We start from the raw sequence: 17,473 nt of genomic DNA on the forward strand, positions 1-17,473 counted from the left end.
TAGGGTATGTGTCACTGTATGACAATTTTGTTATAGTGAATTTTACTAATGATTGATTGTCACGAAAAACTTATATGAAGAATTATAATAGAATCTCTTCTATTAAATATGATTTTTTTAATAGACTCAAATTTGATATTTAAAAAAAATTGAATTGAATTTTACTTGAATCAACGATTTATTCTGAAAGATAATATTTGTAAATAGATGTGACTTTTCAATGGAAAATATTACCTTAACGTTTAACTATTTGTATTTTTAGAATGTCTTAGAAACTTGGTATAATGGTATGTTTCCAAAGGAAAAGAAAATATTTACGTAACTGTTCTTTGACATTGAGCGAAGTTGATATTATGTTTCTATTGGTATCCACTGAAATTAGACATTATGAGTAAAAGTATGTATAATTTAAGGAGTGAGTGTGTGTTGATTCCCTTCAAGGTCGTTATCTATATGACTTTGTGTATGATATACACGACAAAGTTGGTTTGGAATATGCCACCACAACATTACATGATATATAATTAATTAATTAAGTCGCATTGCTATTTCTATTGCCACCTTATATATATAACAAACACACTTCTCTGGTTAATCTTAGTTTTATCTTCCTCTTCACAGCACTTCAAAGGTTTGGATTCTTCTGCTGATCATCTCTTTCTTTTTTGGTCATGCAAACTATACTCTTCAATTAATCAAACTATATATTATTTCCTATACTATATATTGTGATATATAAATAGTTGCAGTGATGATGAGAACACCAAGCAATGATGAAAGTGGTTTGAAGAAGGGACCTTGGAGCCCAGAAGAGGATAAAATATTGATGGATTTCATTCAGAAACATGGCCATGGAAGTTGGAGAGCCCTTCCAAAGCTTGCAGGATTGAACAGATGTGGAAAAAGTTGCAGACTAAGGTGGACTAATTACCTCAGGCCTGATATCAAAAGAGGAAAATTCTCTGATGAAGAAGAGAAACTCATCATCAATTTGCATGCAGTTCTTGGGAACAAGTAATTAATCCCCCATATAGCTTATTCTTCTTTATGCTGTATATTCTACAATATCTGGTTTAGAATTATATTGAAGATCAAAAGCTTACTTAAGCGCTAAATCAATACTAATTAATTGGAATGAAATAACTTTATTATGTCAAATTATATAATATTTTGGAGTATTTATTCAAATAAAGTAAAATGATAAACCGCTAATGTATAGTGAAGCAGTATACATGAGATTATAAATTTGACATTAGTATATAAACCGCTAATGTCAATTTAGTAATAAAATAAGGTAATATGTATAGGTTATAAATTCTAATATTATATGATGAAGTATTATATATGAGATCATAAATTTGACATCAGCATGATTATTATATACATAAATAAATATATATTAAAGATTTCATATTGACTAGTGATATAATTTTAATGATATATATAATTAAGAAGAAATCTTCATTTTATATTTTTATAAACTAATTTTATAAAATTAAGTTGCATTTAAACTTATATTTGAAAATGATATTAGAATCAATATAATATTGTATATTGTAGCGTTCAAGGATTGTTATTAGAATCATGGTTCGATTATCATTAGAGTGATTATTATGACTTTAATATTCTTCATGTTGCTATTGTTAGGTGGGCAGCTATAGCATCTCATCTGCCGGGGAGAACTGACAATGAGATCAAGAATTTCTGGAACACCCATTTAAAGAAAAAGCTTTTGCAAATGGGGTTGGATCCAATGACTCACCGTCCAAGAACTGATCACCTAAGCCTTCTTAGCAATCTACAACAGATATTGGCTGCTGCAAAAATTGTGAGCAGTTTCACAAACCCTTGTGACATAAACAATGCTCTAAGGCTACAATCAGATGCCACACAACTAGCCAAACTCCAGTTATTGCAAAACATGTTTCAAGTCTCAAACTCAGACCCACTCAACCCTTTTGGATCACTAAACTCACTGCCAGATGCTTTGGTAAATGATGTTTTAGGGTTGAATAATCTCTCTAATCTTCAAAACCTTTATGATGGTACATCACTTGGTTTCTCTTCTCAAATCCAAGCCAATAATTTCCAAAACTTTGAGGCCCCTCAGGAGCCAACACAACACATGAATGGTGGCAGAAATAGTGGTTGCAAGGAATCTGAAAAGCTTGATGAGCAATTTGGTTCCACAACATCAAATTCTTCGCTTCCAAATCTAGTTTGTGCCTCACCTGAACGTTCAGCAGAAAAGATGGTAAACTCAAAGGAGTGTTCAACCAGCTTTGAGTTAACGTGGGGAGATTTAATGGATGAGGAACCAACCGAAACTTATTGGAAAGGTTTCATAGAGTAAGTGTGCTTGCTTCCAATTTTCTATCCCTACTTGCACTTATTATTACTATAAACTTTTAGAAACACTACACCAATGGAAAATATTGATTTTCAAGTCAAAATAGTCTAATGTACTTAAATAAATAAGAAATATAACCCCATTTTTATTTTTGAATGTATTAATTATTAATTCTTTTATATATTTAATTTACTAGTCTATTAACAATATAAGCTATATCCAATTTTGTGAAAAAATTATCTCATGAATATTGAGTATTATCATCAAATATAATTACTATTTAAACTATTTAATTATTTAAATTTATTTTGTCTTCTAAAACTTTGGACTTGGAGGTCCTTATATTTTATCTCTAATTATTATTCACCTTTAACGTGGTCATCAATTTCATCTCAATAATCAAATGTAATATTATATTTTGAATGAAGAACTAGTATGGTATTATATCTAAGTTCATATCATTAATAAACTAGTAGTATATACGGTGTTATATTAAATTTCTTCTTTTTCATCATCATTATTATTATTATTATTATTATTTATTACTACTATTATTATTCAACTCATTTTCTTTTTTCTCTTTCTATAGCCAACATTCTAACCAGGCATGGTCGACAGTCCCGTGAAAGATGCATGGCATTTGAGGGTTATCGCTCAATAACAGAATTTGTTCACTGATCTATGTATGGATCAACATATATATACTGTTCATTTAGTTATAAATAATCGGTTGGTTTATATGTATTATTCAGATCCAAATATATATATAGAAAGCTCTTAATTATATTGTACATTAAAATGTACAACGTGGAGATTCGTAATTAAATCATAGACTAGAGGCCCTATGATGTTGATTCATCTTCTTTGTATAAACTATAAAACGTGTTGTTTGTTGGCTTTCCTTCTTAAATGAAGTATTTATATTTTTATAAACCTAATGTGAATGGTTGGAATAAAGCCATGCATAATGAAGAAAATGCTTGCAATCCACTTGTTGTTTGTCTCATCTATTTCCACAGAAACTAACATCTTTGAACGAGAGAGTCAATGAAAATAAATTAATCGAACAGAATGGAGACTTAAGTTGAAACTTGAAGAATGGGAAAAAGGGGGTGAATATTATAAACGATTAGATACAATTGTGAAAACGACCCATTTATATATGTTCTGAAGTAAAAGGGGATTAATTAGGACAAAAAATATGACCCTAACCCAAGTCCAACTTCACAATGATTTTTAATAATAACATTGCCCTTAAACTATTTGTCCACGCAATTATTTTCTCCTTGACACTAATTAGAAAGCAACCTAGAAAATCTAACGGTATAATTTACTCTATAGAGGTGAAGTCAGTGTGATCTTCCTTCTATAACTTGATGTGAATGATAAAAAGTCAAAAGTTTTTGTTATCTGTTAGGTAAGACTATTCCTATTGATTTTGACCCAATGAATAAGGCTAAAATATAATCACAAATTGTGTTAGTTCTTCAAGTAATCCATTTTGGTCCAGTATGCAAGGAACCATTCATAAATAAATAATACAAATCGTTATTTTTCACATAATAATAACCATTTTAAATTGAATTAAACTAATCTACAAAACCTTGTATATATATATTTTTTTTTCTTTCAAATACATGATATTATTATATGATTTAAAAACTTTACGTTATTATTTAAAGGCAGTCTTAGTTTCCTCTCTTTCCATATTCCTGCGCACTTAAAATACTCAACAAAACCTCTCATCCTTTAATATTTGAGCATACGTGACATGGAACTGTATGTATCGAATAATAAAACTTACATGGTGAATCTTTAAAAACAAAAGTGCTTGTCTTAATATGTCAATCTAATTTTATTTACTTTGGTGAATAAGTGCAAGGAGATTAATCTTTTTTGGTATAATAAAGACTAAACGCGAAAAATTAAAAGTCTTTAAAAAAGCACCAAAAATCAGCAATCAAAAGAATATGAATCCATGAAAAAAGATCCTGAAAAAATATGCACACTCAACGACACTGAACGTCCTCACTTAACCAAACTGTTAGCAACTTGATTAGTTTCTCGATAAACATAATTACAAAATGCTTTATGATCATCTTCAGCTAGACTATTCCAATCCAAAGAAAAAATTGTCAAAAATAAAGGTGGAAATAACCCATGAGATATTTGCCTTAGATTATTTGTACTTTATAAACTGATTTTTTTACACAGGCAAATATATGATTAACTAAAAAAAATTCAGTAGTTACGTAAATTTTTTCACGGCCAATTGATAAATATGAAACTCACGTATATAAAACTGCTAATTATATTAAAATATACATCATAAAATCAAGCACGCAGAAAAACCTGTTAAGTAACTTGTATGACTTTCGAGTGTAATGATATTCTGTAAGGCTAGTAATGTATATATCCATTTCATGCATCTTAACGAAGAATATACATCCTTGAAGAGGAATACAAATAGACGAGAAATATATGCCACTGGCAAAAATCAGCACTAAAATACCTTTCTTTAGTTTGGCCAACTTCAAGCGCTAAGAAGCATAGAGCTCACTGAAGAGAGCTTAAACTTCCGAACTTTGGAAGCATTTTCAGATTGAAATATTATCTCTGTACTTGATCTTACGGTTACTTCTTTACACTCTGGTTCTGATGTCCCTTCAGTTCTATAGTCGCGAAAGGTGTATAGAACTTGAAGCCTAGAAGGAGCTGCAAATCATTCCAAATTAATTGAAGAAACCACAAACAATAAAGCTATTTAATCAGCAATGAGCTTATTAAAAATCATATTTTCCTGATTTCCAAATATCAATTACTTCTTCCATCCCATAATAAGTTTCGTATTAGAAGAAAAAATAACTCTCAAAATAAATGTCGTATTAACTTTTTAATATAGTATTAATTATTTAGTTTTCATTTATACTCCATATAATATTATTTAAAAAATGATTGTTATGTCATATCATTCATAACAAAAAAAATTAATCACAAGATTAATTCATCTATTTAATAGTTTTTTTTGTCAATATAAAATAATATAAAACGACACTTATTATGGGATGAATGGTGTAATAATTTAAAAGTGTTTGATGCAAATTGAGGGGCAATATAACCAAAATAATATGATGTAAATGGTTGAGTTACAACCCAAATTTTGTTCTATTATTGTTTGGTGGCCAATTCACAGCACCTGCACAACTACATATGCCGGTTTTAGGGAAAGGGGAAGAAAAGGTGGTGGAAGGGATATGGATCCGCTGCAGTTGCAAAAATAACAGCAGGAGGTGCAGTTCAATATTGCACCATTCATTACATTTTAATTGGGAGGAACGTGACCTGTGGTGGAAGAAGACTATCATTGGGAGGAAGAGTTTTTTTTTTTTTTTTTTTTTTTAACTTTTAGATGGTTTTGTGCGTGAAACAAAAATTTGTCCCTTGGTATATATTGTAACATATTTTAAAACCTTTTTCTAGTGTTTCATCCATTCATTCCATAGTTTTGTTTGTACTGTGACCATTTTAAAATAAAACATAAAACCAGTATCTTTTGTGCTATCCAGTTCTTTAGCAAATCCAGGGTACCCCTAGTGTATAAGAGCCAATGTAAGAATGTTAACATTCTCTCTCGCTTCCAACAAAAATTTTGTGCCCCGATTCTTGATCATAATACATTTACTTTTAAATTAAAGAGGGATATTATAATTAGTATGGTTTGGTGATAAAGGATATCATAATTAATGTTAATGCAGAGGAATACAATTGAAAAGTAAAATCATGATTTATCTTCAAAAGTTTACCTAGTCCAAACATGCTTGTCTTTTGGATCATCATTTGACCAACTTTTGATCTTCTAATATGTCTTAAAGCCTGAACATCTTCTTCTTTTCCCTTAAATTCCAGGAACTCCCCCAATACAAACTTGTTGCCTTTAAGCTCCACCCTAGAAAACCAAACAATCTATTTTGTTAGTGAAAAGCTATGATTTGGTTATATTCTATGATACGAAAAAGCTCTAAAAACACAATACTATGCAGTATTTGGGCATGGACATCTTATAAGCCCCTCTTTCATCGACAATTAACAAAAAAAAAAAATCTCAGCAGAGTTGCAGATTCTGATTCAGAAGAATTTCCTTGGCTGCAGCTAACTCTTATTTATTTATGTAGGGCTAAAGCATCATATATTAGTGGATTAAATCATTTAAAAAGAATGCATTGAAATAGTTATACCACTAAAAAGAAATACAAGTAAAATAGTGACTCATCAAGTACCAAATGGTAACTAACCTATCCCATATTGGAGCTGAGCTAAGGACAAAATCAAGATTCTGAGTAACAGATTCTTGCATATCCTTCTTCCCACTACGAAAGGCAGTCTTTACCCAACTGGACAGCGTGCTTTTATGTTCTGGCTTCAGTTGCATCCATTGGTCATGCGTAACAACTTCAGATGGAAAACTGCCTGCAGGAATGGTACTGCAAATACAATAAAAGAGATCAATTATTTAATTTTAACATACATTACCAACAAGGTTAAAATAACAAAATTATCAGTTGCTTTTTACTAGATTAGCAGATGCATTTTTCCTGTCAAAAATACTGCTTGTCAAGTGATTGAACCAAGTATCGACACTTACAATTTATGCAACAAATTTCTAACTCAAACAATTTCAACTAGAAATTACACAGCCCCATTTTCTTCATTTCCTGCAAAGAACTATTTAAAAATAGAAATTATAAAACATATGAATACGAACTACGAAGAATAGCCACAACAGGTCAACACATGAAGCCAAAATTGGCAAAAGTTCCTAAAAAATTAGCGTCACAAATTTTTTGCCATTACTAAGACAAAATGGGATCCCTATTGTCCAAAGTTTCCAGCATAAAAATTATCTGAGTCACTCTCCTGAACATATTGTAGTGTGAATTTGTCTATTATTTGTTGCATCAAAGTTGACAAAAGTGGGATTTAATTTATAACTTCCCAGAGAACAAATAAAATTGAAGGGCAGACATGAATATAAAAAAACAAAGGTTTTAAACATTATAAAAACATCTTTTAACGTAGTGTTTGGTTAGAGGGCAATAGAGGGGAGGAGAGGGATTTTTATAATCCTTTCTTGTTTTGTCCAAAAATTTGGAGGGCAGGGGAGGGAAATGGAATGGAGGGCTTTTTATAATACTCTCTACTATCAATTTTGCCTCTCCTCCAAAAGCAGTGGGATTTGAAGAGGAGAGAAGGTTTTACAATAATTGGACTAAATTATCCTTAAGTTGGTAATTTAATTTGTCTATTCCAAAGATATAATAGTAATTTACTTTTATTTTCCCTCATCGTCGGTAGTGAACCAAACAATGTGTCCCTCCCCTCCCTTTCTTTGAACCAAAAGAGTGCATATACACATTTAAGTAACTGAAAATTTTGAATGAATTAATAATGTCTAACTCTAATATGATGAGATTACAATAACAAAAACAAACAAAAGTATAAAGCAAAAATAGATAATGAGCAATTCACCATGACTCTCCATGTTCACCATGATACCACTGTCATCTTCTAGCTCAGTAGCTCCTTATCATGAATTTTATAATTTAACACCTCAAAGCCATCACTTAGAAGCATTTTTATTTATCTGTGTCCTCTCTTTCAAGGTCATGACAGACTCGGTATTGAAAATCACAAATAAATTCCAAGTGATATTTGGATGAATTGAGCCTACTTGAAATCATGAACATCACAAACACAAACCACGTAGTATATTGGCTAACCACTAATCTAAAGAGAGTAGCACCTAAACGATTAGAAGAAGACATTGACAACATTGACAACATTAATAGCAAGTAGAGTGACATTACGGGGAGATTCAAAAACATACCATAATTTAGGATTTGGAAGTATAACTTTGAAAGATATATATCCTTCAGGCAGAGCAACCCCTCTTTGTTCAAGATATGATTCAAGGATAGCAACTTGCTTCCTTGCTTCTTCCACCTGTACAGAAGTTGAGAAAACAATCAACCCATGCTCTTCCACACCACAATTAATGCAGCCTCAACAACAAAACACAAACAAAAAAGAAACCAAACCACTCCTCACATCATTTAATAAACACCCAAAAATAGTTTCCAATTCACCCCACCCATCTTATACAACAGCACTCGATCAGGCAAATAATGATGCTAGTTTCAGCATCGACAAGAACATTTCACTGGTTCCTTACAGGATCAGGATGACGCTCCGCTTTATGTTTGTCTGGCTTTTCACAGACCCAACTACCATCACCACCAATTGTCAAAATCCCCGAGAAGTTTTTCACAGATACCACCACTAGCTCCCTGCAGTAATAAAGTGAAATTCAAAAATAAAAACCAAATCACACTTCAGCTATTTACATTGGTGCACATTAGAAAAAGCCCTGAAACGTAAGACAAATAGAAGATAATTGCAACAAAAAAAAAAGGGGGGGGGGACAATACTGTTTGGTGAGAAGAACGATGTCAATGCTCTGTCGAGAAGCGGTATCGGCATCGGGAATTCGAAGACCGACGTACACATTTGCTCCGTAAAGTTTCTTAAGCCTGCGAAAAATTGAAATCGGTTAGTGCCCTAAACAGAAAAATAGGGAGAAAAAGAAAAAAGAAAAAAGATAGACCTTTCTGCAACAGAGAAGAGAACAGAAGAGTCAGATCCTTCGATGTCCAAAACGTCGTCGTCGTAGAAGAAGCGTCGGAACAACCTGTATACAATCAAACCGAAGATAACCTCGAGCCACATCGTTGTCGCAACCTTCTTCGCTCTTCACTTCCAAATTCACCGTCAAAACTTTGACTACTTCACCTTTCAACACTTTCTTCCTTCTAAACTTGCCATCTTAACAATTTCTATTTTTTCTATTCAACTTTTATTAAATTAAATATTTTTAGATTTTTTTTTTTTTTCGTCCCTGCATACACACGGCAGGATTCGAACCCCTAACCTTGTTTAAGCGTGGATCAACCCCTATCGCTGAACCATGCGGTTAAATATTTTTAGATTTTGATTGAATGTATTTTATTATTAATAAAATAATACTAAAATTAAATATGTAATGGATAATAATTTAATAAGTTAAAGAAACTAAAATCCTTTTAGAATAATAATTATTTAATAAAATATTAATTTAATTTAATTTAATATAAAAAATAAATAAAAATATACGTAACACATAAATAAAACCACACAATTACAAAAGAAAAATAACCTTGGATTATTCTTCTTTTTTTTTTTTCTAGATGAAATTATAAAAATTAAATTTGTATTTAAGCCAGCTTAAAGTTGAAGAACATGACAGAAATTAAAGCATCTAAAGATCACTTTGTTAATTTGTTTTTTATACAAATTACTGCACTTTCATTTATTTATTTATTTATTTTGCAAGCAAAGAGTATTTACCATTCTGACATTACAAGTACTACCCCAATTAAAATCTCTTTGCTTTCTCCTCCATTTCCTTGCAGATAGAGGAAGGAATTTTTTAGTGTTACATATCCAGTTGGAGTTCAAGATACTTTCTCTGCCATGGGAATATTTTCTATAATAATGTGTCTTTTCATGATAACCACCAAGATCATGCAAAAGGGTGAAGGCAATGAATAATAATAGGACTATACATTTTGCTTTTGTTTGATGGTTGCTTCTGCAAAAGGCAAATGTTATATAGGTTCCTGGACTTTATTATTCACTCTAAATCATTCATCATGCGTCAATGTTTTTCTGCATATGATTAAGATATTAGAAAGAAAATGTCAGCACGGAGGATTTCTAAATTTTGACTTCTTTTTTTTACTGGAATTTCAAGTTTTTTAATTTTAGGTAATTAAAATATTATTAGTTAATACGACGATTTTTAATTTCTCACTTAAAGTTTCCTTACCAAACAAACCCAGACAAATTATCACTCTACTTTTCCGCGCATTCATGCATTAAGTAACTCAAATGATAATCAAGCAATTCATATTTTATGTTCGTAAATCATATTTAAAACACACATTTGAGATTTCAACAGTCTATTCTTCATCCAACAGTCGCAGTATATATATATATATAATATATATATATTATTTTCTTTTTATTTTTGACAAAAACAGTTACAACATGTTAATTACACGAAAGTATGGAAAAAAAAATAGACTGCACTGAGACAGTTACGATTATGACATGGTAGATGCGGGTATTCACATCCCTATAATCCAAAATTTCCTAGATTTTTTAAAGGTGAAAAACCTCTTTTCGTCTCTTACATTATTTAATATTTTTAATTTAATCTCACTTTAATTTTTTGTCTCAATTTAGTCCCTAATAATTTAAATTAGTGTAATTTGGGACTTTCGTCCAAATGATTTAGACGGAGTTAACTGTTGGCCACGTGGATGTCACGTGGATGCGTACGTGGACGCCAAAATTCTTGAAAAAACCTGAAACCAGAACGGTCCGTTCTGAATTCAGAACGGCTCATTCTGAAACCAGTAGAACGGGTCGTTCTGCTTTTAGAACGGGTAGTTCCAAAACGCCATGCTTTTTATTATATATTTTTTTTATTATATCTATATTAATAAATATATAATAAATAAAAAAATACAATAAATTAATATTCATTTATGAATAAAACTAAAAAAAAATTAAATAAGATAAGACCTTCTAAAATATTTCTTTGATTTGAATTTATCCAGTTCAAAATCTTGACTAAAATGTCGCAATGTATTTAAAAAATTGAAAATAAAATTCAGGGTTTAGGGGTACCTCCTCAAGAACAGGTTACTATTGTTAGGGTACATCGTCAATGACTTTAAGAAAAAACATTATTTCGTTTTATCCTTGACTGTATAGTGTCAACTTGGTAGTAAGTAGTTCACTCCAGTTTGACAAACAATGAAATAAAACTTGTTATCATTGTCCTTAGTGATACACTGCATCATCCTTAATGATATACTGTATAGCCCAAATATTTAGCGATTGAAGTTATTAATCTTCATTAACAATATTATTAAATCTAGTGTTTGAAATACTTTGTATTTTCCCTAAAAAAAATGCTTTGTACTTTAGTTTTTTTTCACGAAATTCTGGACCAAAACAGCCCGTTCTGAAACTAGAACGGCCCATCCTAGTTACACTATTGATGTGTTAATTTTGGACCTAGAACGGGTCGTTCCAGGTGCAAATTTTACACATCAATAATGTAACCAGAACGGACCGTTCTAGTTCCAGGTGTATTCAAGTATTTTTGGATCCACTTACATGACATCTACGTGACATTCACGTGACCACCAGTTAACTCCGTTTAAATCATTTAGACGGAAGTCCCAAATTGCAACGATTTTAATTATTGGAGACTAAATTAAAACAAAAAATTAAAGTGGGACTAAATTGAAAATAATAAATAATGTAAGGGACGAAAAGAGGTTTTTAACCTTTTTTAAACCAATTTAACTCCTCTTATAAGGATACAAGTCTTGTAATTTATTTTCAAGAGATTCTATTTCGGATTGTCAAGAAATACCATAAAATAACCAGGCCAATTTTTTATTCGAACCAGTTTTGATATAATCAGTTTTTTTACGCATTCAAAAAAATATCATTGAAAATCGATGATTATTTAAAGAAATGTTATTCAAAGAATATGTCAATTGAGCGAGAATTGGATTTGATAAATTTCCAACATTTGTACAATGAACATGTTGTAATTGCTGCATGAAGATCAATAGTTTAAAAAAAAAAAATTCATGTTTAAATAGTCGACATTGGAGATCCTCAAACCAAATATTAATATTTACTTAATGATTAACCAAAGCTCAATAGTGCCTAATTTAATTTAAAATTTTCCTAGTTGAACTGAATGCGAATAGAGACTCACTACAAGAATTTCATCTAGTGTCAGAGAATCTCTTTGAATAAATATACCCACTAAACACACGTAATTCTAGCACAGCACAATGTATCTTTTGAGAAAAGTGATCATTATATGTCAAAGGGGTGGCAAACATCAGAACTTCTATCTAGACTTTCATTGGAATCAAGATGATATAAAAATACAATCCAACTTGCCACTTCTTTCGTCAGATCTATATAGAAGGGCAAGGGGGAAAAACATAATAAAGGGAGACAAAAAATAATAATAATTCCACCACATACAATTTACTACCAGCATGGAGAACCGCAACTCAAAATAAGTGACTAGGGGGTAAGAATCCTAAACAATATTACATGCCTCGTCATTCTTTAAAAGCTATTCAAGAAGCAAAAATCATAAAGCAAATACATGCAAACAATTTAATGTTCAATATACCTGCCAAGGTAAAAACTCTGTTCTATTTGTGGTTGCTACCACCCTTTTTCTTGAGCAGGCTTCCAAACTTGCCAAGCAAAGGCTTCTTCTTCTTCTTCACTTGTTGCTTTGATGGTGAGTTCCCGCCATTGTCAGCGTTCTCCTTCAAAGAGGTTCCATTAATCTGGTCAAAGCCCTCACCACCCTCTATCTTTGAGTCAGCTTCCTCTTCAAAGGATTCAGGCTCTGGATCTCTCTCCGGCGAGAACTCCTTTTTCTCAATCTTGCAGCTCTCCCACATTTTAAATTCGCGTTCAACCAAATCATCTTTTTCTTTTCCCCCATCTTCCTTCACTTTACCATTCACAATCACATTCTCAGGTTTGGGAGATTCAGTTTTCTCAGACTTGTCATCCAAGGGAATACTTTCTTCATGTGAACTTTGTTTGAGTCCCTCTTCATTGGCTGAAAGCTCCACCTTCTTGGATAAGTCTTCTCCTCCATGTCCATTCTCTTCAGAGAATTCAACTACTTTAGGAAGCAAGTCATAGTCTTTCTCACTGTCAGTAAGATCCCCATTTTCCTCAGTCTGGGTTCTGCTAGTAACTTCTTCGAGCAGCTTCGATAACTCCTCCACCTTCTTAATCGATGTCAATTCCCTAGATCGAAGTTCCTCATTTTCTTGAAAAACATTCTGAAACTCATTTTCTTTATCCAATAGACTCTCCTTTAACTTCATGGTCTCGGCCTTCTCTTCTTTTAGTTCTTCCTGCAGGTGGATCACCTCAGCCTCAACTTCCTTCAGATTTTCCTTCAGCTGCGCTTCTTCCTCCCTCTTGGCGCTTGCTTCTTCCTCGGCTTCCTTGAGTAAACGAATCAGCCGATTTATTTCTTTTCCCAGCGACGAGTTCTCTTCTTCAGTTAGCTTTATGCAGTTGACAAGATGATGTTCTTTCTGCTCCCACTCCGCCTTGGAGTTTTCAATGTTGTTCTTAGAATTTTCAACACTACATGTAAGAATGTCAATCTCATGCCGTGCATCATGGAGCATGGACTCGTATTTTTCATTAGTATATTTTATGAACAACTTTAAATCTTCGATCTGGGCCTCGTCGTTTTCGTGCTCAGCATGGCTGGCTAATAGCTTTTCTTTGGCATCCCTAGCTTCTGCAGATACTTCATGTAAAGCAGAAGTTAGGCTTTCCATTGCCTTTTTAGTCTTTTCTTCTTCATCTCTACAGATCTCCAATTCATTAATTAGTTTGTCTTTCTCTTCTAATAGGGCCTGCGCACTTGAAGCTGCAAGTTTTTCATTGTTCAAAGCTTGAACCTTCTCTTCCTTGACTGTCTCGAGTTCAGATGTGAGAGATTCAACCTTCTTTGACATTTCAAGACTTTCTTCTTTGGCCACAAGAAGATGACGCTCCGACTCCTCAAGATCTTCCCTCTGTCTCTCGATTGTCATTTCCAACAATCCCACCTTCTCTTTAAGACTTGAAATTTCAGATTCTTGTTCATGCAACAAATCATTGTTCCCTTCTAACTGTTTCATTGCAGATTCCAAAGATATTGATGCAGATCTCTCCAACTTGTTAGCTTCTTCAACCCTCATTTCTAGTTCCTCAACCTTTTTTGTCCACTCCTCTAGCAGACTGTGAGCATAAGATTCAGCCATCTTGGAAGCTTCAAGCTCAACATTAAGTTGTTCAATATAACTCTCTTTCTCTGTCAACTTTGCATCATAACCTTTTGCCTTTTCAAGTTCTTCCTTAAGGGTTTCTATCTCTGCTTGCAGCTCCAATACAATCTTGTTTTCACTGGCCTCAGTTTCTAGCTTTGAATCTAGTAAGGCCTTCAACCGTGTCAGTTCAGCTGAAAGAATCTCTGCTTTCTCCACATGAAGCTCGGCAATTTTAGTTGCGTCGTCAGCATGACTCAGTGCCTGGTTCTTTGCATCATTAGTCATGGCAAGTTCGTGCTTAACCTGCTGAAGCTCCTGAGTAGTGGAGAGAAGAGCAGCCACATCCAAAGCATGCTGATTCCTCACACTTTCAAGCTCGTTCTGCCATTCCTCTTCCTTCTTCTGAGCAGCTTCAATTCCAGCCTGTTCCAACTCAACAGCCCGGAACTTCTCAATCTCAGAATCCTCCTCGGCCCGCTTTTGAGCCACCATTGCCTCCCTGAGTTTCTCATTTGCTTCCTCAGTCACTCTCTGCGCTTCTTTCAGCTCATCAATTGCTTTTTCCTTCTCTTTCTCAACCTGAATCAGCTGTTCCTTAGCTTTCTTTAGATCTTCTTGAGCAAGATTTAACTGGGCCTGCAATTCTGAACCCTTTGCGGCTCTTGGGGGTTGTTTCTGAAAATTCAAGGAACATAAACACATATCAGAATACAGATACCACATACTGTACATCTTATAATAATGGACAGTCTAAAACTTCAAATTCCAAGGTAAAAAATGTCAAATAACTAAAACACGGTAACACATTTCATAGTTTTACTTATTGTATCACACTTGTTAAAAGACTCAAACATTCAACAAGTTTGAATACTTCATCCACAAACAGAATTGAAAAACAAAACAGTCTAAATCTTCAAGTGAGGCCATTTTGTAACATAACCAGACATGACTCAATATCAAATATAAGAGGGTACACAAAGTGCATTTACTGTGAGTAACATACATCCGGTGGAGTGGAAGTTGGTCTTGGTGATTTCCGTTCAGCAATGGGCTTTGGATTCGAAGGCCGTGGCGATTTTTCTGGTTTTTCTGCAGACAGGCGCAAATTTTGCAGCGGAGACGGTGACTCCAATTCCGGTTTGGGTACTCCTTTGCTGAGTCTACTAACTCTTGGAGTTGCAGGTGATGTTTTGTTGGGAGTTGATGGTCTTGCCTTGTTGGGAGTAGCTGGTGTTGCTGCTTTGTTGGGAGTTTCCGATAAACTGGATCTATCAGATTCACAATGTCAATATCATATCAATAACACATTGAATGAAAAGAAAAGACAAGACACCAAAAAGTAACAAAATCCCATATTTGCATCCAATCAGACACATGGATCTAAGCATACGGAAACCAACCCTTTGTACCAAATTCAGCAACTAGAAGCATTTTCAAGCCAAACTCATCAAACAAGAAATAACCACCAAGAGAAAGAAAAAAGGATATGGTAACTATTAACAAGTAACTCTACCCAGAACTGGAAATTAGGGCGAGAATCACAGACAGAGATGCAATCACTGATGAAAAAACATAATCTAACAAGAACACAAGAAGATCAAGACATAACAAGAACCAAAGACATAAATGAAGTGAAACCCATCTTTAAATTTCACGCACACACCAAATGTAAAACAAAAAAGCACCGAAATTTAAACAAATGAAGCAAAGGGGCTTTCACATAACTTTAGAAAATCAATCAAAAACGTGTTGAAACAGCAGATCAAAACCACCCAGAACAAAAAAGAAAATGTGAAGCGGTGCACGGAAGAAGTTGAAGAAACCCACATCAGATCTTGAAGCAATAGAGACACCCACAAAAGAAAGCACCGAACTTTACAAACCTGGATTTTGAAGCCATGTTGGTGGAAAAAGCAAGCACGCAAGTCACTACAACAACGACAAAGCGTGAGATGGCTTGCTAAAATCTCAAAGTGTCAGTTGCAGCATCGATAATGCAGAAGTTCCAACATTGTCAGAAAGAAGAAACATAACAAATATGGGATCAGAGTAAGATCAAAAATTCAAAAACTGTTCCTTTTTTTTTTCTTTCTTTTTTGGTTTGTGGGAAATTCTTGGAAGGAGAAGATGATGCAGAGAAAGAAATTCACAAAACACAAACCAAAACCAAATAAGTTGAGTTGGTTTTCCTGTCTCAAAAGTTGCCACACCAACACACTATGCTCTCTCTCTCTTTAACCATTTCATTTTCATTTTCCTCACACAGTGGAAGTTAAGTTAAAGTTAGTGTATATCTTGAGGAAGAGGAATGTGAAAGGACAAAAGTAACCCTAAATTTTCTTAAATCTGTGAAAGCCAAAGGCAGGTGTAGCTTTTTCAGAGGCAAAGACCTGTCTGAGACTCTTCCAACCTTACCCTTCTTTTCAGGAAAATAGATACTTTGCCATGGGATTAGGAACTGCCCCTGTAACTCTTTTTTTTTTTCTTTTTTTTTTAAATAAATAAAATATGATGACAATTGTATTTGCAACATGTGCATGTGTCGAGATTTTTCAAGAAAAATGTTTTGGTTTTATGAGCGAATTTAAAGAGATAGCATAGCAATAGCAATGCATGTTATTATTATTATCAATGGCGTTGACAGGTTGGATTATTTTAAAAAGAAAGGTGGAAGCATGTGAAGTTCTAATCACCAAACAATGTTCATCATTTTTACTTTTACTAATGTTTCTATGAATTATCATATTATTAAGTATCTATAAAATAAAATTTTAATATAATTTATTTCATAGAAGATTATAACTTTTTACAAATTGATTGGAGGATCAAAGACGTTACTATTTATATTAACTAATATAATATTTTATAAAAAAATTGTGGTGTATATTTAAAAAAAAAAAAGAAACACATAATCACTCTCATTTTAGCATGTGGTTTTATTTAAATAAATTTTATTGAGATAAAAATAAAATTTACTAACAATATCGAACCAATAATTAATTGACACTTTATTTTGTAATTTGTCGTTAATGAATGCGATAGTTTAATACATAATTGTAAAACGATAATTAATCACCATCTTTTCTGTAACTTATCATTAGATATTAGAAGATAAATATTTCATGTTTATCTT

The 17,473-nt window shown here is 32.8% G+C and overlaps 3 protein-coding genes across 6 annotated transcripts; 1 reads left to right on the top strand and 2 right to left on the bottom strand.

Moving 5' to 3' along the window:
- Positions 1-219: 219 nt before the first annotated feature.
- Positions 220-3,288, top strand: LOC109810957 (transcription factor MYB53). 3 transcript variants are annotated; one of them, XM_020374574.3, is made up of 4 exons: positions 220-631; positions 744-1,014; positions 1,648-2,349; positions 2,940-3,288. In XM_020374574.3, exons 2-4 carry the CDS (start codon positions 752-754, stop codon positions 2,974-2,976), a joined length of 1,002 nt encoding a protein of 333 aa, XP_020230163.1. In that variant the 5' UTR covers positions 220-631; positions 744-751; the 3' UTR covers positions 2,977-3,288. The 3 variants fall into 3 exon arrangements, with proteins under 3 accessions (XP_020230163.1, XP_020230164.1, XP_082923206.1); XM_020374575.3 differs by having other exon boundaries at positions 558-631; positions 750-1,014; XM_083067080.1 differs by lacking the exon at positions 220-631 and having other exon boundaries at positions 645-1,014.
- Positions 3,289-4,645: 1,357 nt separating this feature from the next.
- Positions 4,646-9,221, bottom strand: LOC109810906 (plasma protein). Its single transcript, XM_020374510.3, has 7 exons — positions 9,012-9,221; positions 8,836-8,937; positions 8,580-8,694; positions 8,235-8,350; positions 6,643-6,831; positions 6,154-6,296; positions 4,646-5,065 (listed from the first exon to the last, which is right to left on the bottom strand). The coding sequence occupies exons 1-7, from the start codon at positions 9,131-9,133 to the stop codon at positions 4,884-4,886; spliced, it is 969 nt and encodes a 322-aa protein (XP_020230099.1). The 5' UTR covers positions 9,134-9,221; the 3' UTR covers positions 4,646-4,883.
- Positions 9,222-12,368: 3,147 nt separating this feature from the next.
- On the bottom strand, positions 12,369-16,677 carry LOC109810864 (WEB family protein At3g02930, chloroplastic). Of its 2 annotated transcripts, none has more exons than XM_083067079.1 (3): positions 16,224-16,677; positions 15,344-15,602; positions 12,369-15,015 (listed from the first exon to the last, which is right to left on the bottom strand). In XM_083067079.1, the coding sequence occupies exons 1-3, from the start codon at positions 16,238-16,240 to the stop codon at positions 12,703-12,705; spliced, it is 2,589 nt and encodes an 862-aa protein (XP_082923205.1). In that variant the 5' UTR covers positions 16,241-16,677; the 3' UTR covers positions 12,369-12,702. The 2 variants fall into 2 exon arrangements, with proteins under 2 accessions (XP_082923205.1, XP_020230036.1); XM_020374447.3 differs by having other exon boundaries at positions 15,344-15,608; positions 16,224-16,675.
- Positions 16,678-17,473: the final 796 nt, after the last annotated feature.

This window comes from Cajanus cajan, chromosome 11 (assembly GCF_000230855.2).
Source record: "Cajanus cajan strain Asha chromosome 11, NIPB_CcT2T_4, whole genome shotgun sequence".
Taxonomy (NCBI): Eukaryota; Viridiplantae; Streptophyta; class Magnoliopsida; order Fabales; family Fabaceae; genus Cajanus; species Cajanus cajan.